The sequence below is a fragment of the Leuciscus leuciscus genome, assembly GCF_965113295.1.
Source record: "Leuciscus leuciscus genome assembly, chromosome: 4".
NCBI classification, from domain to species: Eukaryota; Metazoa; Chordata; class Actinopteri; order Cypriniformes; family Leuciscidae; genus Leuciscus; species Leuciscus leuciscus.
In genome coordinates, this window is record NC_138728.1 from 20,397,417 (window position 1) to 20,424,594 (window position 27,178).

Sequence of the window (27,178 nt, forward strand, 5' to 3'; positions counted from 1 at the left end):
CCAATCTGCCAGACTTGCCGACGGCAGCTTTAATTAGACATCATTACAAAGTGCATTTTTAAAAATGCACTTAAGTGTGTTTATAAATATTGTGATGAAAGAGTACTTACTTTAAGTTAAACTTAATTAGATATTATTACAAAGTGCATTCGTAAAAAGTGCCCTTAAGTGTGTTTATAAATATTATGATAAAAGTGTACTTTATTTAAGTAAAACTTAATTAGACATTATTACAAAGTGCATTTTTAAAAAGTGTATTTAAGTGTGTTAAGAAATATTGTGATGAAAGTGTACTTACTTTAAATTAAACTTAATTAGATATTATTACAAAGTGCATTTGTAAAAATTGTACTTAAGTGTGTTTATAAATATTGTGATGAAAGTGTACTTTCTTTAAGTTAAGCTTAATTAGACATTATTACAAGGTGCATTTTTAAAAATGCACTTAAGTGTGTTTATAAATATTGTGATGAAAGTGTACTTACTTTAAGTTAAACTTAATTAGGTATTATTACAAAGTGCATCTATAAAAAGTGCACTTAAGTGTGTTAATAAATATTGTCATTAAAGTCTATTCCCTTTAAGTACACTTAAGTGGTCTTTAATTTTAATTTTATTATATTATGTACAAGTGCACTTTTCAAAAAGTATACTTTGATTATTTTAAGCACACAAAAAGTGCGCTTTCAATACAATTAAGCACACTTCTTTTTCACAAGGGCTGTCTAAGGCCTCTTGACCAGTTAGATAGTAACTAAGTAACTAAATTACATTTTACAAGAACCAGCTATAAATGAATATGTATATAAATAAATCAATAAATTGTAATATTGCTTTATTGTTCTAGTGACTATCTTTAATCAAATTGTCATGTTAGTCATATCATGTCTGCTGAGGTCACTTCCTTTATCTTAAAAATCCATTGTCCACAAAGTTGTATGTGCATTTCTTGTTGTTTATTATAGGTTTGATTACTGAGAAAATAAACTGTTAGAAAAGGTAATGCACACTTCATGAAACAACTTTGGCTAACAAACAAACAGAAGGCAATGTCTAAAGACCATGTACTCCCAAGAAAGCCACACCGAGGCCTTTAAACTTCTGTCCTGTAGAAACACATCTCAGGAAACATAAATTATCTTTTAAATAAGGCAAATAAATGACTCTGTACAGCTGGTGCTGATATATGACACTATGTTTCAAATTTCGTTTGACCAGTTACCCCACATTTACAGGATGGTTCATTGGATCTCTTACCATTATAATTAGAAGAAGTAACCACTTTTGTATAAGCGGCCCAAGCGCAAACCTGATTTCTGTCAGCCTCAACTTTTCTCCCTAGCATTTTCTGACATTTCTGTATACTATCCTGTGTTTGTGAAGTGTGTTAGTGTGTTTCATGCCCTTTAAGATATATGCCAGTCCCACACCGAGTATCTCCCCTACAGACAATTCATGCCAATCACCCATTGGAAAGGTGGCAGCTGATATTACTGAACATCCTATGACACCATCAGGAAATATATATGTCCTCGTTCTCCAAAACTATTTCACCAAGTATGTAAAATGGTACCCTATGAAAGATCAGAGAGCTGTAACGGAACAGTATGTTACAGAGCATGATGTTCCCTGGATGCCATCAAACAGATCAAGGCCGCCAGTTTTAGGCAGATCTAATAAAGGAGTTGTGTTCCAAGTTGGGTGCCACCAGAATTAGGGCTCCTTGTCATCCTGAGGGAAATGGTTTCATTGAAAGATTCAATTGCAAAATTCACTTTTACATTGTGTTTGAAACTGTGTGAAAATTTTAATGTGTGTTGTGCGCGTGTGTACACAACAATCCGATAATGGTAAAAATCCACCCACTCCTTTTTTTTATATTCCCCATGACTCATAAAATGTCTCAAAATGAGAAATTTGCTATTTATACACTGTGACGAATGTAAATTCGGTTTCACTTTATTTTGAAGGTCCCTTTAACACATTCTGTTGACTATAAGTAACGTTGCACCTGCATGTCTACTAACTCTCATTAGAGTGTTAGTTAAGTATTAATAGACTGGTAGGGTTAGGGTTAGATTAAGTTGACATGTAGTTGCAAAATTACTTATAGTCAACAGCACGTTCAAAAGGGACCATCAAAATAAAGTGTTACCGTAAATTCCCATTGTTAGCCGATGTTTCCATGTGAAAGAAGTTTCTGTCTATATAATGAAATGCAACAAGAGGATCAGCACGATTCTGTACCTCAGATCAGCCCATGAATGCTGAGAGCCGCCGGGACTCTCAGCATCATGTATTTCCTATCTCTTCTCTTTATTCCAGAGCATTTGATGTTTTGTATTGATTATCTTTGAATTGATGATGTAATTGGCATGATACATTTACCTGACATAATAAATTATAAACATTTGATTTTATTATAACGGACTCATTATTTGCAGTAAAGAGTTAAAAGGAATAGTCAAACATTCGCTCACATTTAATGTCGCACAGATATCATTAAAACCAGATGAAGTCAGATGAAATATTGAGAAAATACATATGAGAAAATGAATTTCATTTAATCAAAATACGTTGCCACGAGAAAAGACAGTAACGTGCAGAGACCTTCCCCGCTGACCGGATGCCTCCACTGGGCCTATTGAGCGCGGGCTTACAACAGTATACTGTACAGTAGTAACTAAGTACATTTAGTACAACTAAATTACATTTTACAAAAAAACAGCTATAAATGAATATGTATATAAATATATAAATCAATACATTTTAACATTGATTCACTGTATACTTTTGTATAAGCGGCCCAAGCTCGAACCTGACTTCTGTCAGCCTCCACTTTTCCCCTAGCATTTTCTGTCATTTCTGTATACTATCCTGTGTTTGTGAAATGTGTTACTGTGTTTCATGCCAGTTAAGATATATGCCAGTCCCACACTGAGTATTTCCCCTACAGACTATTCATGCCAATCACCCAGCTGATATTACTGAACATCCTGTGACACCATCAGGAAATATATATGTCCTCGTTCTCCAAAACTATTTCACTAAGTATGTAAAATTGTACCCTATGAAAGATCAGAGAGCTGTAACGGAACAGTATGTCACAGAGTATGTGACATGTCTACTCATGCTAACTAGTCACTCTAGTCCAGTGGTTTTCAATCCTGTTCTTTTGGACCCACTTGGGTACCTGAGCCAAGAAAGGAGTGGTGAGTAAGAAGGTCAGTTTACCATGATTATTGCCAGTTTCTCATTCCAGTAATTGGCTTGGAGCGACAGGATAAAAGCAACTGGGGAAGGTGCGAGAGAACTTGGTGAACTCGTGTCTGTGTGCGTCTCTGTGGAGAACAAAGCCAAAGGAACTGTTAAATTGAAGGGTCAGTGTTTGTTTTGTTGAGAGAACTGTTGGAAAAAAGTACACCTCTGTCTTCTCCTTGGCCTGAAGAACTGTCACAACAATGATGAGTTTCACTGCAGCATTTTTTAATTCTAAACTTCTGTATATGGCACGTGTGACAGCATTAAAACAAATAAACTGTGTGAGCAACCTGATATTCTTAAGGTAAGTCATTTGATTTGTATAAATTCACTGTTGAACACATTTCATCTTAGAGTTAAACCCACTAAATACTATCATACAACTTTAACTCATATAATTATTTTAAGGGTTTTTACAGTAAAGGCCATGGCTGCCATTTAACATATAATTTTTGCACATATAATTGTATATGACAGTTTCTAAATAGACACTCTAACACAATGATCAAAGTCTGATATCTAAAACACCTATGATGAGAGTATATGGCACCATTTACATCTAATTGATCCGAATGGCATTCACATTGTTTTGTGATCAGATTACTCCCAAAACACATTTGGAGGTGGCATGTGACCAAATTGCCGTTAATAGATTGAACCATAATCATGCAGAAGATAAATTACATAAAGTAGAGATGTGGAAAGCATGTTCTTATCATTTTTCATATTTTTGCATAATTATCTCTTGATCTTCAGCAAACAAGTAATACTGCTTAATGCAGTTGGAAACTAAATAAGGTTGGATTTATTAGGTATTGTCAGCCTGACACCTAAACCTGAGATAAAGAATTCAAATCCTTTTGGAATAGTATTCTCCGGCTATCATCCATATTCCTTATAAACACAAGCTAAATTAAGGTAAACCAGAAGGAACTTTCAGATTGGTGGTATTTTCAGATGTTTCTTTGGGTGGAAGTGAAAAAAAGTTTATAGTAACCATGACTGTTTCAATCTCTCCTGTAATCTCTGTATAGAACTGTGAGCACTCAGAGGAGGACATGTCCACTACTCTCTGTCCATCCCAGTCGAGGGCTGGTGGATGAGAAGTTTCGGATTGTTGTAACAAATTTACCACCAAGTCAAAAGGTGACACTACACTCTCTACTTCAAACAGAGGATAAGGACTTCTGGGAGGCGTTTGGACACTACATCAGTGATGAGCACGGAACAGTTACAGGTGCATGGTAGTCTAAATGCATGACTTACAAAAGTTACAATGATAACGTACTCGGTTACCTACGTAACCTCTGTTCTCTCTAGAGAGGGAACGAGTATTGCGTAAGTTTAGCTTACGCTACGGGTAAAGTCATCTTTTCTCGAGATATGAAGCAAAAAATTATCCTTAATTTTAATATCTTGTCAACGCAGTGCGGCAGCAAGCTGACCTAGAGCAGGCAATCTAGCGTGCTCATAGGCTGCTCTGCGGCAACTGCAGCAGCCTATCACTGAGCCCTTGGCGTGACGTCACGTCCAATGAGCGCGAGCAGCGCGCCTACGCGTCACGGCCCGAGGCGGGGCGTGGCAGAGGGTATAAATACGGGCTGAGAGGCTGCTTTCACTGGTTTTTGTCGCAGAAGCGAGTGAGCTCGTGGCGCGAGCACGGCGGGTTACGCAATACTCGTTCCCTCTCTAGAGAGAACAGAGGTTACGTAGGTAACCGAGTACGTTCTCTTACGAGAGGTTCTCTCGTATTGCGTAAGTTTAGCTTACGCTACGGGAACTCCCTTGTCAACGCCGTGCGCGCCCGGCATCCACTGAATGAGTCCCAGGGAAGCCCGGGGAACACGAGAGTGTGAGCCAGGCGGCCAATGATATGGCTAGCGCAAGTACATAAGCACATAGTAGGGGGAACAGAACGGCGCGGCCGGTCTGACTAACCAACCCTTATATTGTACAGCTCAACCAGGAGGGCTAAATCAAACAGCAGTAGCCCGCGCACAGAAGTGGGCCGGCCTACGCGAGATTTAGACTGATAAAAGTTTAGCCTGCAGGGCGGGAACTTCTAGATTGTAAAATCTAACAAATGTAGACGGGGAGGCCCAGCCCGCCGCCGTACAAATGTCATGAATAGAAATTCCGCTAGTCCAAGCCCATGACGAGGCCATGCCTCTAGTAGAGTGGGCTCTGATGCCCAAAGGGCATTGCAGGTCTTTAGACGCATAAGCAGCTGCAATAGCGTCCACTATCCATCTGGACAGAGTGTGTTTCGAGGCGGCGAGACCCTTGGTGCGCCCACCAAACGAAACGAAAAGCTGCTCCGAGCGCCTCATGGCGGCGGAGCGCGTAATGTAATTTCTCAGCGCTCTGACAGGGCAAAGGAGATTACTGTCAACTTCGCTGCCGGTAGCCGGCAAAGCTGAGAGAGAAATGACCTGTTCTCTGAAGGGTGTGCCCAACACCTTGGGGACATAACCGTGTCTCGGTTTGAGAATAACTTTAGAGTCATTAGGTCCGAACTCGAGACATGCCGCGTTAACTGATAACGCATGCAGGTCACCCACACGTTTGACTGAAGACAGGGCTATCAGAAAAACGGTTTTGAGCGTGAGGTATTTCATATCCACAGTTTCCATGGGTTCAAAGGGATGCGCTTTCATGGCCTCTAAGACCAGGGAAAGATCCCAAATAGGAACCGAGGGGGGTCGCGGGGGGTTCATCCTCCTAGCTCCTCTAAGGAAGCGGATAATGAGCTCATTCCTCCCTAATGCGCGGCCCAGCGCCGAGTCGGAAAAAGCTGATATGGCCGCAACATATACTTTGAGCGTGGAGGGGGACCTGCCCATGTCCAACAGCTCTTGGAGGAAACAAAGCACACGCGACACCTCACATGTTTGTGGATCCAGCCCTTGGGCGGTGCACCATTTATTAAACACAGACCATTTAGATGTGTAGAGCCGTCTCGTAGAGGGAGCTCTAGACTGTGTGATCGTGTTCACAACCCCTATTGGCAAGTCAACGGGTATCCGTTGACTATCCATACATGCAGAGACCAGCGCTCTGGATGAGGATGCCAGATCGAGCCGCGGGCTTGAGAGAGAAGGTCTCTTCTCACCGGTATCGGCCAGGGGGGTGTGTCCGCCAGCCGTATTAGATCTGGGAACCACGTCTGATTCTCCCAATACGGGGCTATGAGGAGCACCGTGTGGCGCGCTTCCCTGATTCTCCCGATGACTTGTGGCAGCAGAGAGACAGGGGGAAAAGCGTAAAGCGGGCCGCTGGGCCAGGTTTGGGCCAGCGCGTCCTCGCTCTTGGAAAAGAACCGTGGGCAGTGCGCGTTGTCTTTTGACGCAAAGAGGTCGACTTCCGCTCTGCCGAAACGGCGCCACAGCGACTGGACTGTTTGGGGATGCAAAGACCACTCCCCCAGGGGAACATTGTCCCTGGACAGTCTGTCTGGACCCTCGTTCAGGAGACCCGGCACATGCGCGGCTCTCAGCGAGCGCAGTGAGTGCTGAGCCCATACAAGGAGGCGTTCCGCCAGGGCGCAGAGAGTTTTGGATCTGACACCGCCCTGACGGTTCACATAGGCTACCACTGACATGTTGTCCGTGCGGACTAGTACATGGTGGCCCTGTAGGTATGGGAGGAAGTGCTTGAGCGCTTTCTCGACCGCCAGCATCTCTAGACAGTTTATATGAAGGTGACTCTCCTGGTCTGACCAAGGGCCATAGACCGGTCTGCCCTCTAATAGCGCTCCCCAACCTAGGTTGGACGCATCTGTCGAGACAACTTTCCGGTGCGAGACAACTCCCATCGTCACTCCCGTACGATACCATTCGGCTGCTAGCCAGGGCTGCAGGGCTGAAACACAGCCATGATTCACTCTGACTCGTAAGCGGCCGGCCGTCCAGGCTCGGTGAGGCACTCGCGCTTTCAGCCAGCGTTGAAGCGGGCGCATGCGCAGTAAGCCCAGCTGGAGCACTGCTGCAGCTGAGGCCATATGCCCCAGGACTCGCTGGAATGTCCTCAGCGGAACCTGACTGCCCGTCTGGAAAGACGCGGCGAGATGTCGAATGCGGCGCGCGCGCTGCTCTGACAATCTGGCCGTCATAGCCACCGAGTCCAGTTCTATTCCGAGAAAGGAAGTCGACTGGCGGGGCAGTAATGAGCTCTTGGTCCAGTTGACCGAGAGACCCAAGCATTCCAGATGGCTGAGAAGCGCTGTTCTGTGAGACAAAAGCTCTGCCTCTGACTGCGCGAGGACTAGCCAGTCGTCCAGATAATTCAGTATCCGCATTCCTTGTCTCCTCAGGGGAGAGAGAGCCGCGTCCATGCACTTCGTAAATGTACGGGGTGCTAAAGATAGACCGAACGGCAGGACGGTGTACTGATATACCCGACCGTCGAAGGCGAATCTCAAGAATGGCCTGTGACGGGGTATTATCTGAATCTGAAAATATGCGTCCTTTAGATCGAGAGAGATGAACCAGTCTCCCGGGCGAATTTGCGCGAGGATTTGTCTGGTTGTGATCATTTTGAACGGCCGTCTCATGAGAGCTTTGTTCAAATGTCTCAGATCTAAAATAGGTCTCAGCGCTCCGTCCTTCTTGGGTACGAGGAAATAACGGCTGTAAAAGCCCGACTCGCTCTGAGAAGGATGCACCTGTTCTATAGCCCCTTTGTGCAGCAGCTTTGCTATTTCTGCCTGAAGCAGATGCGCTACTTCTGTATTCACTCTCGTCTCTGTCCGTGCTAGAAAGCGCGGGGGACGGCGAGCGAATTGAAGCGAATAGCCGTGCATTATAGTATTCAGCACCCATTCTGACACGCCCTGGATAGCTTGCCATGCTTTCGCACACATAGCTAGGGGTCGAATGATCTCTGGGTTCGGATCGCCGCGCTGGGCGGGATGGGGAACCTCTATCAGAGAGGACGGGGCGGCGCGCGCGCTGCCGGTGCTCGAATATGGGGGCTCGCGAACAATGGTGACTGGCTGTACAGCACATAACGGCTCGGTCACTGGGGACGGGGCACATTTTGATGCTAGAAACCCGTGGCGCGAGAGCGGCATGAGGTTTAACGTGTTTGATAGTAAGTGCGCGCGCTCGTGAGCGGGCACAGGGCTTACATATGCAACACGGCCAGTGTAAGGGAGCTTTAGAGGATCTGCGTCCCGGGATAACTGTGTGACAGAGCGGGCAGTGGGTAGGTGTGGGCTTGGAAGAGCGGGCACATTCTCTACCTTTAGCACTCGAGCGGCGCGTGCCCGCTTTATGAGAGTGCGCTCTGTGAGCGTTACCGGGGAGATCGTGTTTGTGTGTAGTGGTGAGCACTGGGGCGTGGGCACAAAATCTACACTCATGACACCTTCGGCGTGAGCCGGAAAACCCGAAACCATACTCTTTATGAGATTTCTCTGGGTCGCCGTGAAAACGGCGTTTGTGTGCAGGCGAGAGAGTTGTATTACTGGCTCGTTGGCTGCGATGTAAGCTGCTGCAGTAGCCTTTTCTAAGGGGACTGGCAGAGCTGGGCGCTTTGATGGCGGTCCGGCCGCAGCGGGACTCAGCCATCTTTTCCTCCTTGCAGCCGCTAGGAGGACTTCGCGGGCTCAGGCTTGAGCGTCACCTTGGGCCGGGGTCCCCGGGGGGGAGGCGGTTTGTGACGGCTGGTTGAGCGCGACCTAGGGCGGCCGCCCTGTCGTCGCTGCGAAGACGGAGGCTGGGCAGAGCGCTGAGAGGAGTTCCGTGCAGGAGGCTGCTGAGAGCGGCCTGCAGACGAACTCGAGCGGCGGGGCAGGAAGAGATTCATCGCCTGCGATGCCTTCTGCACCTCCGAGAAGCGATCGACGATCCCGGCGACCGCTGGGCCGAACAGGCCGGTGGGAGAGAGCGGTGCGTTGAGGAACACTGAACGCTCGGATTCGCTCATATCCGCCAACGTCAACCAAAGGTGCCTTTCGGTGACGGTGAGCGAGGCCATAGCTCTCCCGATGGCTTGTGCAGCGGACTTTGTGGCGCGAAGGGAGAGGTCCGTCGCGCTACGCAGGTCCGTGAGAACGGCGCGATCCGGGCCTTTCTCGTCCAGCTCTCGGAGGAGATCGGCTTGGAGGATCTGGAGCACAGCCATTGAATGCAGGGCGGAAGCAGCCTGGCCGGCGGCGGAGAAGGCGCGGCCGACGAGTGCTGATGTGGTCCTGCAGGCCTTGGACGGCAGGGCAGACTTTGAGCGCCATCTGGCGGATGGCGGGCAAAGGTGCGTTGCCACAGCATCTTCCACCGGGGGAATTTGAGTATATCCCTTCTCGGCGGCCCCGTCCACTTGGGAGAGGGTCGAGGAGACCGGTGAGCGGAGTCTAGCGGAGAATGGGGCGTTCCACGACTTAGAGAGCTCAGTGTGGAGCTCAGGCAGGAAGGGTGCTGACCTAGAGGCAGGCGCTGGGCGGCGGCTAGGCAGAAAACACCCGTCAAGTCGGTTAGGCGCGGGCGCCCTCGGTGGGGACCAGTCGAGTCCCAATTGTTCGACCGCTTTGGTGAGGAGGCGGAGCAGTTCCGCGTCGACACTGGCGCGGGACCGGCTAGACTCCTGTGCAGAGGAGGTGGAGCCAGACCACTCCTCGCTGTCCGAGGCCAGGATAGAGCAGCTGTCCGTTAAAACAGCGTCGTCCGCTTCATCCCCCGAGGCGACGGCAGTGCGGGCAAAGGCCGGCCGCTGCGCGTCGGGAAGGGGGGGAGGAGATGGAGATAGCGAGGCTCGCGGGAGGGGCTCCGGCGAGCGCTCAGCTGCTGCTGCGGGTTCCGGTGGCCTCTGAGAGCGGCGCTTCTTCTTGCGCGGCCCGGTGGAGGCAGACGGAGAGACAGCTGGAGCGTCGAACAAGGCGAGTCGAGCCCGCAGGGTCGACATCGGCAGTTCTTCGCACATTTCACAGCCACCCGCCCCGAGGGCGAGGGCAGCGTGGTCCGGTCCCAGGCAGAGAGCGCAGATAACATGGCGGTCTCTGTCGCTGAGCGGAGCTTTACATGAGATACAATGCATAATAGAAAGGATATGTTTCGCCGGATAGCGAAGCAGGCAGGGATAGCTGAAGGCGGCGAAGGCGGCCGGCTTCCTCAGGCAGAATCCTCGGCTTGCAAAGCGCTGGTTTCAACGGCGGCTTCCTCAAAGATCAGCGATGCGAAGAGCTTCGCTGAAGAGACAAAAATCAGTGAAAGCAGCCTCTCAGCCCGTATTTATACCCTCTGCCACGCCCCGCCTCGGGCCGTGACGCGTAGGCGCGCTGCTCGCGCTCATTGGACGTGACGTCACGCCAAGGGCTCAGTGATAGGCTGCTGCAGTTGCCGCAGAGCAGCCTATGAGCACGCTAGATTGCCTGCTCTAGGTCAGCTTGCTGCCGCACTGCGTTGACAAGATATTAAAATTAAGGATAATTTTTTGCTTCATATCTCGAGAAAAGATGACTTTACCCGTAGCGTAAGCTAAACTTACGCAATACGAGAGAACCTCTCGTAAGAGAACCACAGTTTCACTGGAATACTATGATTACGACAGTTATTGTTACTGTTAGAATGAAAAGGTGTAGATGACACACAGCTCAAATCTCTATTACTTTGAGTTACTGAAACCTCTCATGACACGTGTACAGAGCAGAGCATCTCTCACACTGGCTGTTTCTCAATTCCAAGAACGCAAATAACAAACTTGCGTTCTCATGGAGACCAGTCCTGACAGGTGACCTTGAAATAACAAACTCGGAAGGATGCTGGGACACAAAATGCATCCTTGTGAGAATTGAGATGTGATGCTATCTTGTTGCTCAACTGACCTTCCCAGCATAAGTAGAGACTAATGCACAATAAATACAACATAACACAAACAAATGTCAAAACCTAAAATTAACTGTGTTTGCATCCTGAGCTGCCCACGCTCTTCTTATTTTTTCACCTGCTCCCCTTTTCCACGGCGGCCATCCACAGATTTCTCTCCCAGCTTATTCGCGGTATGTCGCTTTCCAAATCTGCCGCTTCTTTGGGAGACAGCCTATCACGGGCCTGCCCGGCCGCGCGTGGTGCACTGATCGCCATGAAAGACCTTCACCCGTTCTGCGTGGTCTGCTTGGGCTTCAAGGATGCAGAAAAGGTTTTGGAGAACCCGGAGAATTGCAGCCATTGCCTTATGCTGCCAAAGAAACTCCTGTTGCCGCGACACAATGCGTCGAGTTTGGCCTTTCTGACTCGGATGGGGGACACGGTGACGATGATGTGATACCGGGGGCTTCCTGGGGCGCAACGTCCCTCAACCGGACTGACCAGCCCAATCCTGCATTCCTTGAAGATGGCATCTTCGCGGGAAACCTCCCGTTTGTCGATGAACCGGCCGTTCCCGCGTGGGCTTTCTCTGGGTCTCAGAAGGCGAGGAGGCCATCCCACCCTCTGGTGTTCCCCAGGCTAACGCTCCCGCGGCCTTACCCCAGTCCATCCTCCTGGACTTGTGTGAGTGAGCGGCTGCTCGCCTCAACATTGAGTGGCCGGCTCCACAGGGCACCACCGACCAGGAAAGGGACATTTACGATGGCAAGCTGCTGCGACCCTCTCCCGGCCCGAGGAAACAACTCTCTTCCCCGTCCTCCCAGCATGCGCAAAGCACATGAGGAACAACTGGAGCGACCCACTCGATTTAAAACACGGTCTCGCGGGTCTCGAAGTAAAGGACATGGTGGCTCTCGGCATGGGTGATCCCCCGCCATCGAGCCTTCTATCGCCAGGCACCATATCCCCTCCCAGGGCGGGCTGCTCGCTCCCCCGAAGCCAGTTTTGCACAACAAGATTGACCACTTTTCTGCTTTAGTGCACCAGGCCGCTTACAAGTCCTCGGCCAAGCTCCAGTGGCCAAGGAGCTTGGTCCACCACAATCACCAGCATGCCCAGTTCTGATGGTTGCTAGCCCCAAGCTTTATGTACTTTCCCGTCCTGTAATTCCTGCACCAGAGACAGTTTACAACATGTCTGCCACAACATAAACCTCAGAAAAGATGGCCACTACGCCTGTGTCTTCAAACAAGATGGCCACCATGTCAGAGCCTCTTCCCATCATGGCTGCCACTCAAGAGCCTCTTCACGACATGGCCGGCATACCAGAGCCTCAACTTTCACAGACGTTTTGCCAGAATCTCCAGCCATCATGAACTACGAGTTAGAGTCTTCAGCCATCATGGACATCACATCTGTGTTCCCGGTTGTCATGAGCACCGCACTTGAGCGGTCATGAGCCCTAGGCACTTTAGACTGGCTTCAAGTCTGGAGGACACACAGCAGACGTCAGCAGTAATGTCAAACCTGTGGATCTCTGAGGAGATCCCACTGTCTACTAGGGGTGTGAACCTAGAAAAGGAAAATCTGTCAAATAAATGTTGTTTTAAAGAAATATTCATTTAAAAGCAGCGCTCATTAATCAATAGCCGCGTTTCCACTGTCGGGCCAGGGCCGGGCCAGGGCTTTAAACGGGCCGTGCCGGGCTAATAGCCTCGGGCTAATAGCACCGGGCCTGCGTTTCCACTGCCGGGCCAGAAGCTCCACAGCGCTTCACTAAAACACGCCCGTAACACGCCTCTCTGGAACGACGTCACACTAACCCATTCACCAACAAATGGAAGTTTTATCAGAAAACTAATCAGAAATCACTGGAAACAGCGTTGAAAACAAACATGATAAAAGCGGCCGTTTGCTGGCATTTTTGTTGTTTACTTGAATATTTAAAACCCAAGCATCGATGTTTTACCACAGGTTTACAATAAAAAGTGATACATTGATCATAATGAATTAATTTATGTCAAAATTGCACATTAGTCACTCAGAAATAAATTACTGTTAGGTCTATTTCACAAAAGAAAGAGGACACACTTACTTCTTCAGTCGCGTCTGTTTTTGTTTATCTGGTAGTTACAGGACATAGTTACATCACATTTAGAAAGAATGATAATTTCTACAAATATATGCCACCAAAAATACGACCTGAGGAGCTTTAGCAGCACTCTCTCGACTCCCATACAGATATTTTCCGTCAGAGAAACAGAGGAAGCTCCCGAAAAAAAAGTTGCTTTATTGTATGATAGTCCGGTATAAAGAGACGAGGCTACTGACAGATAAAATAAAAACATGACTGTGATAGCCTTTATGATTGGTCTGATTTCTTCAAGCGTTCACTATGTTTTTTTACTATGCGTATCTTCAAGCGTTTACCATGTTTACTATGGTAATGGTTAGCGCGCATAGTCTTTTGCATCACAAACACAAGGCATTCAAACATGAACGCGAGTTAAATTATTTTAAAAGTCTTTAATGCTGACAGAATCATCCGGCGCTGCCGTCTCCCGACTCAGGTGAACTCCGCCTCTGTTCGTAACCACTCCTCTAGCCCGAGCTGGCCCGCTCTGGCCCAAGGTATTCGACGGGCCAGAAATCCTGGCCGTTGGCCCCGAGTAAGCCCCGATCAAGCCCTGGAAGTGACAGTGGAAACGCAACTGGCCCTGGCACGCACTAGCACGGCCCGGCCCTGGCCCGACAGTGGAAACGCGGCTAATGTTACCAAGATGCGCGCATCAACCATCACCGAGTCCGCTGTTGAAGGTGATGATCATCCATTTATAATCACGCGTCACAACACAGAATAATTGTAATTTGACCATCGGGTGCGGATACTTAAATCAGAGAAAATTATTGGGGCGGGTGGATGATTTGTTTTTGGCTGCGGATTTGGGTGACGTTGGAGCTCATCCGCTTACTCTAAAGCAGTCAGACTCTGCCAGGCGTTAACAGCTCGGTGTGAAAACGGCTAACGTGGTTTATCAAGTTAGTGGTATTACCTCCTGCATATTATTCTATTTGTGTGTGACATGAGCGCACACAGCGACACCTGTCTTCTGCAGGTCATGCTTACCAGGTTGTTCATGAAAGCCGAAATGTGCCCATGATGTAGGCTTTTAAGTAGTTGGAGCATTTTTTATTTTCTTGCACTCGCGTCTCGCCTCCCTCTGCCTCTCCCTCTGTCTGCTACCGCGACAAAGCACGTACACGAAAAATGACGTCAGAAAAGCGTCAGTACATTATAATTGGTTATGGTCTATTACTGAACCGATACCGAATCGTCCTCATCTGCATCGCGATGCATCGTAGAAACGATTAATTTCGACACCCCTACTGTCTACTATACTCCCTGTTACGACGATGGCTATTTGGTGTGTTTGGGCCATGCACTGCGCTTCAGTTGAAGAGTCTACTCCAGAGCCTGATCCAGCCCATGAGTTCACTTCAGAGTTTGCTCCAGTCCCAGAACCCAGCCTTGTAACCTATGAATGTAACGACCATGGAGGTCACCCCTGAGTTCCCTGCCTGCCCTGATATGACCACAGAGGTCGTCACTGAGTTCCCTGCTGAGACCACAGAGGTTGTACCAGATCTTCCTGTCTGCCTCGACACAACTGCAGAGGTTGTACATGAACTGCCCGGCCTGCTCCACCCTGGCTGCCTGCTCCGCCCTGGCTGCCTGCTTTGCCTCTGTCCGCAGGCCCTCTTCCTCTTCATGGACCTGGCCCTCCATCCCGCCCCCTGTTCCACCTCCGCTTTGCCTCCCTCCTGGACTTTTCTAGCCATGATAGGAGTGTCCGGAAGCCGCTCCTTAGGAGGGGGGCAATGTAACGATCACCAGTGAGAGTGCCCGTGATTACTACCAGAAAGGCATTCCATCCCAGACTATTACCACACTATCAAAGACTCCATTTTCCATAGTTCTTTGCCCTGGTTCAACAGCCATGATTGTTTTTAGGTGTTTGTAATTACACTTATTAGCCCTGTCTATATAAGCCTATTTCATTCTTTCTCTCACTGCAAAGTTTTTTATGTTATTGCGTTGCATTTCTGAGCATTTTCTCTGGTTTCATGTGTCTCAGTTTTTGGACTCTCTGCCTGCCTTTTAATTACATGTTTGCCTTTGTTCCCAGCTTTGTGTGTTTGTTTGTTTGGACTGCATGCCTGTGTTTGACCTGCTGCCTGTACAATGGACTATGTGTATGGATTATCCCTTTAATAAAAGCTGCATTTGGATCTCCAACCTTTTGAGTCTCGGAGCAGTTCATAACAGTAACAGTGCATTGGATCCATGCAGCTCTTAAAGTTACAGCAGCCTAATAAACCTGCTACTGTCTTTGTTTTAATGTTAATCAAACAACAAGGGACAACGGAAAAAAAATCATGGTAACACTTTACAATAAGGTTCATTAGTTAACATTAGTTCATTTATTAACTAACATGAACTAACTATGAGCAATACATTTGTTACAGTATTTTTCTATCTTTGTTAATGTTAGTTAATAAAAATACAGCTGTTCATTGTTTTTTCATGTTAGTTCACAAGGCATTAACTTATGTTAACAAATACAACCATTGATTTTAATAATGTATTCATAAATGTTGAAATTGATATTAACTAAGATGAACAAATGCTGAAGAATTATTGTTCATTCTTAGTTCATGTTTTCAAAGGTAGTTAACTTATGAATGTTATTGTAAAGTGTTACCAAAATCACTTACTGCTCTTTAATAAGGATTAATCAATATTTAATTTATACAGTGATTGGGCATGGCCAGTGGCCTACCAAACCACCCACAATGTTTGCGTCTGCATTAAAGCATAATACCCTGATCTAGTGAAACAAGCTACAACACGTGAAACAAAAACCCATCGATATTCACTTAGCCTACCTGCTCACCCAACTCATGTGTATTTTTTATTTTTTTTTCATCATCTGTATATTTTCTACAATGATGTGGATATGCCCTATTATACCTTAGGGACGAAAGATGAAAGTTTGGGAGGCACTTACGAAGGAACAGAGCCAATGGGGTTGCTGTGGAGCATGAGACCCGTAGCAGGAAGTCAACAAGGACTCAGGTAGATTAGACTAGAACAATATTGTGTGCTTTTTATTACCAAGTTTAAATTCAGGTTTCCTTTTTATTTGAGGGGTTTGACACTCTCTTTTGTTACCTAACTACATACCCTTTACTCCAGAATACGCAAGAGGGATGTTCTTACACCGATGGTAGTTCACATTTCAGTATACAGTGGACATCTATCTCAAGGCTTCAGCCAGAAACCACCCCTGGCAATGAGTGTCATAGAGCGCTGGCATGTAGCACCAGGTGTGAAAAGGATAAACATCAGGGAGGAAGAAGTACAAGGAACACTATTCCTTCCTCCAGGTACACACATACACATACACACACACACTCAAACTCACACACACACATTAAATAACAGATTTCTAATCACTCATAACTATTTAAGTTCAATTTGGCATGGTTCATATTCTCTGGTATTTCCAGGTGTCAATAGCCGCGTTTCCATTACCTTTCAAATTGCGCAAATTGATATTGCAGATTGAAAATACGCCCAATGGAAACACGTCAATTATGCAAAAACTCACATGTATCGCAAAAAAGTTTTCGCATGGTGGTTTTTCAGGCAATGCGAAAAATAAATATTTCGTTAAACTGCAATGGAAACAGTTTTTTCGCATTTACAGGTCACCTGACATAGATGACGCAGTATGTTTGGACAGAATATGAGAGAGTTCTTTATTAAATTCATGTAAGACAAAAGAATTACAGGAATAATTGATTCTAAACCTCAAACAAATGCCACAATCAAGACCTCGAAGCAGATATGAGGGAGAAAAACCCTCATATGTGCCGCTCACAAGTATAATAAGGGTCGTTCCTTACCATTAATGCTTGGAAAACACACATACTTTTCATCTCCTTCAATTAATAATAATGGCCAGAGAGCGAATCCACATGCAAGCACTACTTTAATAAACAAACAGGTAATCTAGGGCAAACAACAGAATATGGAACTCAGGACAGGAACAAGGAAAAGTTAACAGCAAACAGCTACAACGACCGACGACCAACAACTGAAGCACAGAGGTTTAAATACACAGGCAAACGAGCTAAACAAGATAACAAGGGGGCGGGGCTAATTAGAAACACCTGGAGAGACTAATAAACAAGAAAAACTACAAAGGACTACAAAACATAAAATATGGATCCAGAAGAGATGATACAATTATTTCGAGGATACGCATTGGGCATACCAGATTAAATTATTATTTACACATGTTAGGTAAAAGTGAGACAGATGGGTGCATCCATTGTGGGGTGGCAGAAACAGTGGAGCATGTGATTGTTCAATGTCAAGCATATAATGATGAACGAGCTCAACTTGTGGAAGATCTAAAGGAACTGAAAGTTCAGCTAGCAATAAAAGATTTATTTCAGAGTGCACAGATACAACCAAAAGTGTACCCTATTTTATTTAAATATTTGAGAGATACACGGTTGATACATAGAATATAAACAAATAAGTTTTTTTTTTTTTTTTTTTTTTTTTTTTTTTTACTAGATAGCAGTTTTCCATTCCATCATCCTAGGTATTCACACTCCATCCCAGTAGGTGGCGGAAATGCACCAAAAGCTGGTTTGCCAAACCGCCAATAAACAAAGAAGAAGAAGAAGACTACAAAACATGGCACAGAACAGGAAATAAAAGTCCACACAAGACAAGGAGAACACAAGACAGGAATCATGACATAGCCCACCACTTAAGGAGCGGATTCCAGACGCTCCTCAGGAAAACAGTCCAGGCGGACCCAAGGGCGGGATGGAGGGCCAGGCCCGTGGAGCGGAAGAGGGCCAGGCCCGTGGAGCGGAAGAGGGACTGGAGACTGCGGTAGGACGGGATTCCAGGGCGGAGCAGGCAGTGCAGGCGGCCAGGGCGGAGCAGGCAGTGCAGACGGCCAGGGCGGCGCGGCCTCCATGGTCCTATCAAGGGACACACCAGTTTTTTCAACAGGGAGTTCTTGAATTTCATGTGTTGGAAGCATGAAAAATGGGCAGGTGAGAAGATCTGAGTGATTTTTACAAGGGCCAAATCGTGATGACTAGACCAATAGTGACTTCGTTTGTCAAGAATATTGCCTTTCCAAAGTTTTTTTCTTGCCTTGCCCCGGTGAGGCTGCTATGCTGTTCAGCACATGGCCGTGGATCTTTGAAAATGACCTACAAATTATTGAAGCTACAGGGGATGCCTGGCCGGACAAAATACAGAGAGCTGTACTGCTTCACTGCCTTAGCATTAAGGGGCAATGGATTTTCTACTCATAACCTATCACAGGTACAACATATAAGGATGAAGAGTAAGCATTGAAAGCCTACTTTGTGCCAAAAGCTAACATAGTAGCTGGTAATCGCTGTCAGGTGCCTCACAAGACAAGAATGTGCTTATCTCACAAATACGTAAGAGGCTTTTTCTAGAAACAGATCTTAGACTGGACAGAGATGTTACGATAGCAAGCCAGACTGATCCTGCAGCCAATCTGGCTAAATCTATTTCAAATTCCCACCAGGTTACCGCCCCCATACAAGCGGTGCAGCACACAGTAAAACACAGAACAGGGGAAAACCGTCACATGCACCTCTTATTTCTGCTCAGGTGGGGAAGAGGGAGTCATGCCTTCGCTGTGTATAAAGTGTAAAAAGATTGGACATTATGCTAAACTGTGCCAATCAGCGCAATCAAACATGCGCGAGGTACTGTACACAGAATATTCAGCTCGTACTCCCAGCATTACAAGCACAGTGACTATATCTACTTCTGACTCACATACTTGTGTGGTGGATTTAGTGGTTGACACTGGGTCTTTTGTATCTATTCTGCCCTACAGTACTTATGCATGCCATTTCAGAAACGTTGTGCTGACACAACCCACAGCCAGGCATGTGACGTATTCTAAAGCCCAAACTCCGGTGGTTGGGTGTTTGTCAGTGAAACTTTCCTTAAATGACCGCTCAGATTCTGCTATGTTCTACATTGTGGACAAAGGGACACCACTCATGAGGATTGAAAACAATCAAGTCCTGCATCCTAATGCTTTACCTGTGCCTGCCTCTCCTGTGCCAGTCTTTCAGTACATTGTTGGTGAGACAACTGATTTTGGATGTGCTAAAAACTTGTATACACCACGTAAAGCTGGATGAACTATCACACCCGTGTGTCAAAAACGTTGCTGTCTGACACTCTCTTTTCAAAGTGCTGTATAAGAGAAATGAAATTGCTTGCAATGCAGCTGGGGTGGTAAAACGCATCGACCCCTCTGCATGGGTGTCACCAATTGATCTTATGCAGAAAAAGCAGGGTAAAATTAGGATGTTCAATAAAGTGATCGTGGTCTCTTTTCCATTGCCACACATTGGAAGAAATACTACCAAGTGCTGCTGCATGAGGACAGTCATGACCTCGCGGCCTTTACTACTCATGACGGACTGTTCCATATTGTTGTTCCTTACGGATTGGCTTCGGTGCCTGTAGCATTTCAGAAGATGATGACCATCCTCCTGGCTGGCTTATCAGGGGTTGAAAATTACCTGGACGACATTATCATCCATGGAAATGACATGTCTATGCATGACAAAGCACTTTTCAGTCATCTGATGCTGATCTACTTTGCGCTCCATACTTGGACTTGTTGTGGTACAGTAAGTTTATTCCTGATTTTGCCACTGTTGTAGCTCCAGTGCATGCATACAAGATACAAATGGATTCAGCTGGTCAAAAGAAACTGAACAAAGTTCGACCAGAGTAAAGTGACTGCTAGCAAACAGCCCTGCTATGGAATTATTTGCCCCCACCCTATACACAATTGTCTCCACAGATGCTTATGACTATGGTGTGGGAGCCATGCATTCTCAGGTAAGCCAAGAACTGTGGCCTTTATGGCACTGAACAAACTGTGGACTTTATGAATTGGTGCAATTATGCACTGGTGGAAAAGGAAGAGCTAGTATGCATGTAGGCCGTCGAGAGGTGGCATACATATCTGTGGAGCCGGCGTTTCACTCTACGTTCAGATCATCAGGCACTGACAACCCTGCTTACCACTAAGGGTGTCTGCTGCTGATATTGATGCTGCATGTGCTTATTGCCCTGCACTAAACAAACTTCATTCACATATTTCTAATGGTTGACCTTCTTCACCTAAGGAACTGGAAGTTGATTTGCTGCCATATACTATAAACAGTGTCTGGAACTGTCTGATAAGTAAATTTTTGTCTTCCAAGGCTCACGGCCAATTGCACCTGCTGCACCTTGCAAATTCTCGGGACAGCAGCATGTGTCCAAATTTTAATCTTAACCGTTCTATTTCATCAGATACGATCTGTAAACAGGGCTTTAAGTGTAAAATACCGAACTTGTCCTTTAAGCTCCTCTATGGCAGGCAAATGTGCACAAATCTGTCTATTTTGCCATCTGCTCCTGTGCACACACCAAATTACATGACTGTTCGCCAAAGGGTTACGTGACTGGTTACGTGACGTGACATTGATGCAAAGCAGAGTGCTTACACTCCTTGTATCCAGGAGGGGGATAAAGTGAGGGTACGGAACCCCTTGCATGTTCCTAAGGGACACAAAGTTTACTGATCCTCTCGTGGGTGCCAAAAAAAAATGGGGGTGTGTAGTGTCGGAAAGACACAGAATGCTTCCCATCTCACTGCATTTCCAGGCACTCCAACAACTCTGGCTGAGAACACTGCTCACTAGTCACTACACACACACTTATACCACTAGACCCAAACGTTATGTTCAGAAGCCTAGGTGGTTAAATGACTATGTTACTAAAATCTGATGTTCTTAAAAAAGGGTGAATTATATTGTTGACTACTATTTTGTAAAGGGAGCCAGAACTGTCGAAGTGTTGTATTCTGACTTAATGTGTGTAAGAAAAGAAGTGAAAGAGTAAACAAGATGGATGCCGTTTGTTTCTCCTGTCTCGTCCGCTTTATTGGTTAATAACTCATGACAGATATAACAGAGTTGTTTTCCCATAAAGGAGTTTTTATACTGCCAAATTTCACTCTATGCCAACTCCAAATTCGGTGTAAAGTTTGTCATGACTGGCTTTTAATCCACGGAAGGATGGAGATCACACATTGGACAAATGCTGGAAAAGGAAAGATTTAAATGTAAAAAAATATCAGGAAAAAAAAGTCTTGTGTGCAGCATTCTGAGATATGCCCACAAGGCTATTGCTCTGACCTGGGGTGACCCGAGTTAAAGTCCTGGCTTATGGTCCCATTCCCATCTCTCCTCTCCAATTGTTTCCTGTCTCTCACTGAACTATCCTATCAAAGGCAGAAAGTTAAAATATATTCATACATAAACATTTTTCTAAGTGGTGGAACAAACCTCCAACCTTCACCCAAAGATCTGAATTCATTGGATTATCTCGTCCCGGGCCCAGGCCTGGGTTTGAGTATGCAAACCTAAGTTGGGTTGTGTGGTGAACAGTTGATTAATCTTTACAGATGTGTGCGTTTATATTTGTGTGTACATATTTCCTGTAGAAAGCATACCAGACCCTGAAGAATCATCCAGTGGTACAGTCGGATCACCTGGCTGTGCTTGGGCTGTCTTTTGGAAGTATAATCACACTCAGTATTGTGGCCTACTCTGATGTCATCAAGGTTTGCTTGGCCTACACCAGTGGTCTCCAACCTTGCTCCTGGAGAACAACTGTCCTGCAGACATCAGTTTCAAACCTGATGTCTGCATTTTGCTCCGACACATCTGCCTGTAATTTTCAAGTATCCCTGAACACCGTGATTAGCTGGTTCAGGTGTGTTTGATTGGGGATAAATCTGAACACTGCAGGACAGTAGCTCTGCAGGAGAACGGTTGGAGACCCACACACATGAATCTACATTTTGAATGCAGATATATTTTTCTTGTATTACATTGGTATGTTGATCAGTCTCTATTTATTGTCTTTTAGCCCCAGTGCTCTGTGTGCATTAACGGAAGTCACCTGATTCCTTTTGACAAAAGCCTCTTTGAACTCATTGAGGAGATGAAAAAGTAAGACACAGAAAACAGAAAATATGTTATGGTGTTACAATGTGTTTTGCAATTTTTGTTATTCAGTGTGGGCCCAAAATTTGAGCACTAAAAAAGTGTAAGAACTTGACAAGTAGTGCATCTCTGTCAGTGGCTCTTATAGAATCACAGTTACATTCGTAACTGCCATTTTATTTTATGCCTCCTGACTGTCAGTGAGGCTTTTGGATGACCACATACCAGCATAGGAAAGAGTGAAAGATACACGTCCATCAGGAAAGAAAACTATATTTGGGAGAACTGCAGGAACAAAAACTGTATATGACACTTAAGAAATTCTGTAGAAACTAGTTAAAGTGGATGGGGATGACTAGGTAGCCTCTGCACATATACGGGGTGACTCAAACACCAGTGTAAAACTCATGCAGAGTTTAGCTTCAACCCTAATTAAATCCATCTGATCAAGCTAATCAAGTCTTTTAGGATTATTTGAAAGCTACATTATGTGTATTGGAGCAGGGTTGGAGCTAAACTTTGCAGGACTGTGGCCCTCCAGGAGCTGAGTTTGGCATCCCTGTACTAGAAGAAACCAGTGGCTGCACATGATGACATGTTCTTCTAATCTTTGATAACCAGAAAGTGTGTCTGTGTGTGTGTGCGTGCGTGCGTGCGTGCGTGCGTTTTAACCTTTGGCAACAAGAAAGTTTGTGTACATTTTGAGCATAGTACCAATGTCTACTTATAAAACGTATTTTTGTAAAACACTTTTTCTTTGAAACAAATGCCAATTTGGCCAATTAATTTTTTTTAGGTGACCTAAGAGTTCAGATTTATTATGGGGCCACAGTATGATAAAACAATGTTAACTGAAATAATTGTAATAATATGCTCATTTTTGTAAACAACAGTAATATCGAGTACATTTGCTCAATGTAAATATTTTACTAATGATATAAAGCACTAAAAATTGTATTCCAGGAATGTGGATAAACTACGTGTGAATGAGGAAAACCAGGTAATTCACAGAGATGTTATCTTAACGACTCCCCCAGACCCACCAGTTAAAGTAGATGTGAGTATACACAGTATGTTGATATTATGGATATGTTGATATATAGTCTGTTTTGCTTATTTACAGTATATTTTCTTGTGATGTCAATTGTCTGTTTTTATTTAAATGCACACAGGTTGGGAGAATAAAATGTCCACTTCTGTTGGTGACTGCTGGTGATGATCAGGCTTTTCCTGCAGTTGAATCTGCTGAAGATGTGAGTTACATTTCTTATGTATTATATTGTCTGCTGTTAAGATAATAACTTTACTGAAACTGTTGTAGTAACCTTTTGAAACTATTTTCAAATGGCCTAAATTTGGAAAACATGCAAAAAAGTTTTTTTAAGGTTAAACAACGGAAATGTTTTTTAACTCTTTCCCCACCATTGGCAAAATGTTCCATCATTTATGACACAACGCTTCCCCGCCATCGACAGAAATGTCCTGCAAACCATGTTTCCACTGTTATACAGTAGGGGGTGTTACTACGCATCTTCTGAAAGAGAACAGAATCTCTGGATCAAAACACAGAAGCAAAAAGAAGCAGAAACAAGAGATAAAAGCATTGCGTATATGCACAAGTAAAATAATGCGATCATCAAACATTAAACAGCATATAAATCAAAACTGCTTAACGTTTCTGAATGAAATGTCAACCAAGGAAGTGGTATAGGACAGTGCAAGCTTTGGGGATGTGATCTGGATGAATACTTTGACAATAACATGATTTTATCAGCTTTTTGTTCAAAATGTTGCTTACTTATATTGATAAGAAAAGAATGCATAAAGCTAGAATAAAAATGTTCTATTGCCTTTACAGATAGTCATACAACAAAATTTGTGAACATGGTCAAAAATGCTGGTGCTTCGGCAACTTAAAAAAAAAAGGGCAGGGAAAGAGATAAAAATAAAAGGCATTTCAAACCCCTTTTGTACCATTTATGTAATGGAAAATGAAAAATGTACTAACTATTAATTTATTAAAAAGCTTTAATTTAAATTGTTTGACATGGTTTGGATCCCTGGTATTTACCTTTTAAACCCAGATTGAGATGATGATGGAGAAAGCAGGAAATCGGCACTTGTTGGAAGTCCTGACTTATCCCGGGTCTGGTCATCTAATTGAACCGCCGTGCTCACCTCACTTTCGTGCAACTAACTTCAACCTACAGTTGACAAAACAGAAAGGTATATCGTATGCATGCATGATCAATTGATTTTTTTTTTATTGGCTTAATGCCAGTATTAGGTTTTATTTGTGAATATGTGTGTGTGTTTTTCATCTGTTTTACATGGTGTTGTTGCTGCAGTTGTCATTCTTTGGGGTGGACAGACCCAATCACATGCGTATGCACAAGAGGACGCTTGGAACAAGACTTTAGCATTTCTGCGGGAGCACCTCTACTTCAATTAAACACTGAATATGGAAAAACATCTAGCTGTGTCATATCAGCTGAGTAACTTAATTTTAAGTTAACCCCTTTACATCTAACAGTTTTAAATCTCTAGGGTGTTTTTAATTGATGACATGATGATATATGTTCGTATTGTAGCAGGGTGAAGTGTACCCATGTTGATGATTGGCCAGTGTCATTTGAAAACATTGAACCTATCAGCAGTCTGGTGTCATGGTATAAAATGGGAAGGTTTTTGTCACTTGGGATGCGTTGTCCCCCGTACCGCCCCTTTACGGAAGTCGCCATTTATGAATGGGAGAGTAGCTGAAGTGCCGTCTTGGCTCTGTGCTGCCGTGCAAGGGTTTCTTGACGTAACGCACTGCTGCCTTGTCTGGGCTTATTCCGGAAATTGTTTTGTGGGAGTGAATTTTGTGTGTGTGTGTTATAAGTGCGGGCCCGGACGATTGCTCGCCGAAGAGGGAGAGCAACAGTGGAAGCGTGGCTGGTGTTCTCAGGCCGGCTCGCTCGTAAGGTGTGCGAGTTGATTGTGGCCCTGTCTTTTTGTTTTATTTTCTTTGGTTTAATGTTTTTTTTTGGTTTGTGTCGTGAATTGTAATTGTTATTTCTCTTTTTGTTTTATTTCGTGCTTGTTTTCATGTGCACGGGATGTGATGTCATTTTTTTGTAGGTTTAAAACTTAATTTGAGTTACAAGACGAGATTGATTTGAATATTGTCTCTGTATTCTTATTATTTTTTTTCATGTTTGTGAACTGACTGTTTCTTTATTTTGGGACGGCGTGAGGGAGAAAGTGTACAGAGGAGGGGTTTAACTGCTGTTTAACGGGGTTCACGTTGAGTGCCGTGCTTATTTGAGTGACCTCACCAGAGTGGATATGCGTGTGGGTATTAAGCGTGGTGTGTGAATTGAGGGTCACAGCAGTCCATCTCCCTCCTTTAAGCTTTCTTGTGTATTTGTTTTTGTTTTGTTTTGTTTTTTATTTCTTTATATGGAAGTTTTGTAAAGTGTTTCTTTTCTTTTTGACATGTGAATATTGAGCCCTTGAGATGTTAATGTATTGATGGTTTTAAATTTTGTATTTTAATAAAACTGCCTCATCTTTGATACTCCCTGGCTTGGCTTATGTCTCTCTGCTCATCCATTTTTCGGTAACGAACCTGTGCGCCCCCTGTCCTGGGGCTGGTAATTCCCGGTATGGGTGGCGTAGTCGAACGTTAGTTTAATTGTTGGTGCTTTCTTACCATTCCCTCCGGTGCCTGACACCCTCGCCACATTATGATGGCCAGCTTAAGGAGAAATGGTTTGTGGAGAGATGTTTTTCTTTAAAGATTTTATGCTTTTGTTTACTGCGCACTTTCTTCCATGTGGACTGACCAAGATGAACAATCAGCAGCAAGCAGATGTGCACAATGCATCACCAAGTGTTTAAGCTACTGTGTCCATTTAACCAAATATTGAATGTATTTAGGGCTTCAAAACTAATCGATAAATATTATTAATAATAAAATGTATTAATTAATTGTTAAATAATAAAAATTATAAATACAATAGATTATTAAAATAATCAACAACATTTAGCGATTAATCGTTTAGCAAATAATCACGTTTGCACAAAAAATATTTGCCACCCTCATCACTTTACAGTCGTGAAGTGAGTTCAGGACCGATGCTAGCGGAGTGAAAGGTATTGAAGATTCTAAGGGCCCCCTGCGATTTAGATATATATATATATATATTATCATATATAGGCTACACAAAAATATGTATAGGCTTTCAAAAATACAATTAGTTTGCATAGCATTGCATTTGCTGTGTATTGACCAAGTTCATAAAACAATGTTTATGTTGGTAACAATATGTATATGTAGATGCCACATTCTCCAGACACGTCAACGCATCTGCCATCTTGGAATGGTCTCAACATCGTCCTCTGCACCGAAGTGATGAATTAACTGGCGAAAGTGTCTGTAAAAGCTGTTCTTCCAGCTCACAGCGAGTCAAGCTTTTACAGGGGCTACTTCCTCGTGCCAAAGAAGAATGACGGCCTCAGGCCCATCCTCGATCTCAGACATCTGAACCGCGCCCTTATAGACCCTTTTACAGCCCACGTGATCAAATAGCTGCGCGCGCATTTTGGCAACGGAAGTGGTGTTTCTCCCCACTGGCTCTAACGTGTTAGCAACTCCGAAAGTTTATCAAAACAGTTTCCCAGCATCAAAATGTCTGGTTGTTGCGTTTACGGTTGCCCTAATCGATATTCCACCAAGGGGCTTAAGTTTTATATTATTCCGACAGGATCACGGCCGTTTCAGAAGAGTGGCTGCAGGCGATTAAACGTGTTGATTGGAGCGAGGACATAATAAAAAATGCTTGCGTCTGTTGTTTAATCCGCTCGCGTAGCTTGACACGCTGTTGATTCTCGCCATACTTCCGTTGCCAATGTGCGCGCGCATACGGCATCATTGTGTACAAACAGTAAAAGGGTCTATGAAGCGGCCGTTCAAG

The 27,178-nt window shown here is 44.8% G+C and overlaps 1 protein-coding gene across 1 annotated transcript; it reads left to right on the top strand.

Moving 5' to 3' along the window:
• Positions 1 to 20,046: 20,046 nt before the first annotated feature.
• On the top strand, positions 20,047 to 24,972 carry LOC309497239 (peroxisomal succinyl-coenzyme A thioesterase-like; the record flags this gene model as incomplete). Its single annotated transcript, XM_082167469.1, has 7 exons — positions 20,047 to 20,058; positions 21,713 to 21,832; positions 22,141 to 22,223; positions 23,181 to 23,274; positions 23,390 to 23,470; positions 24,302 to 24,443; positions 24,566 to 24,972. 7 exons carry the CDS (start codon positions 20,047 to 20,049, stop codon positions 24,667 to 24,669), a joined length of 636 nt encoding a protein of 211 aa, XP_082023595.1. The 3' UTR covers positions 24,670 to 24,972.
• Between the last annotated feature and the right edge of the window lie 2,206 nt (positions 24,973 to 27,178).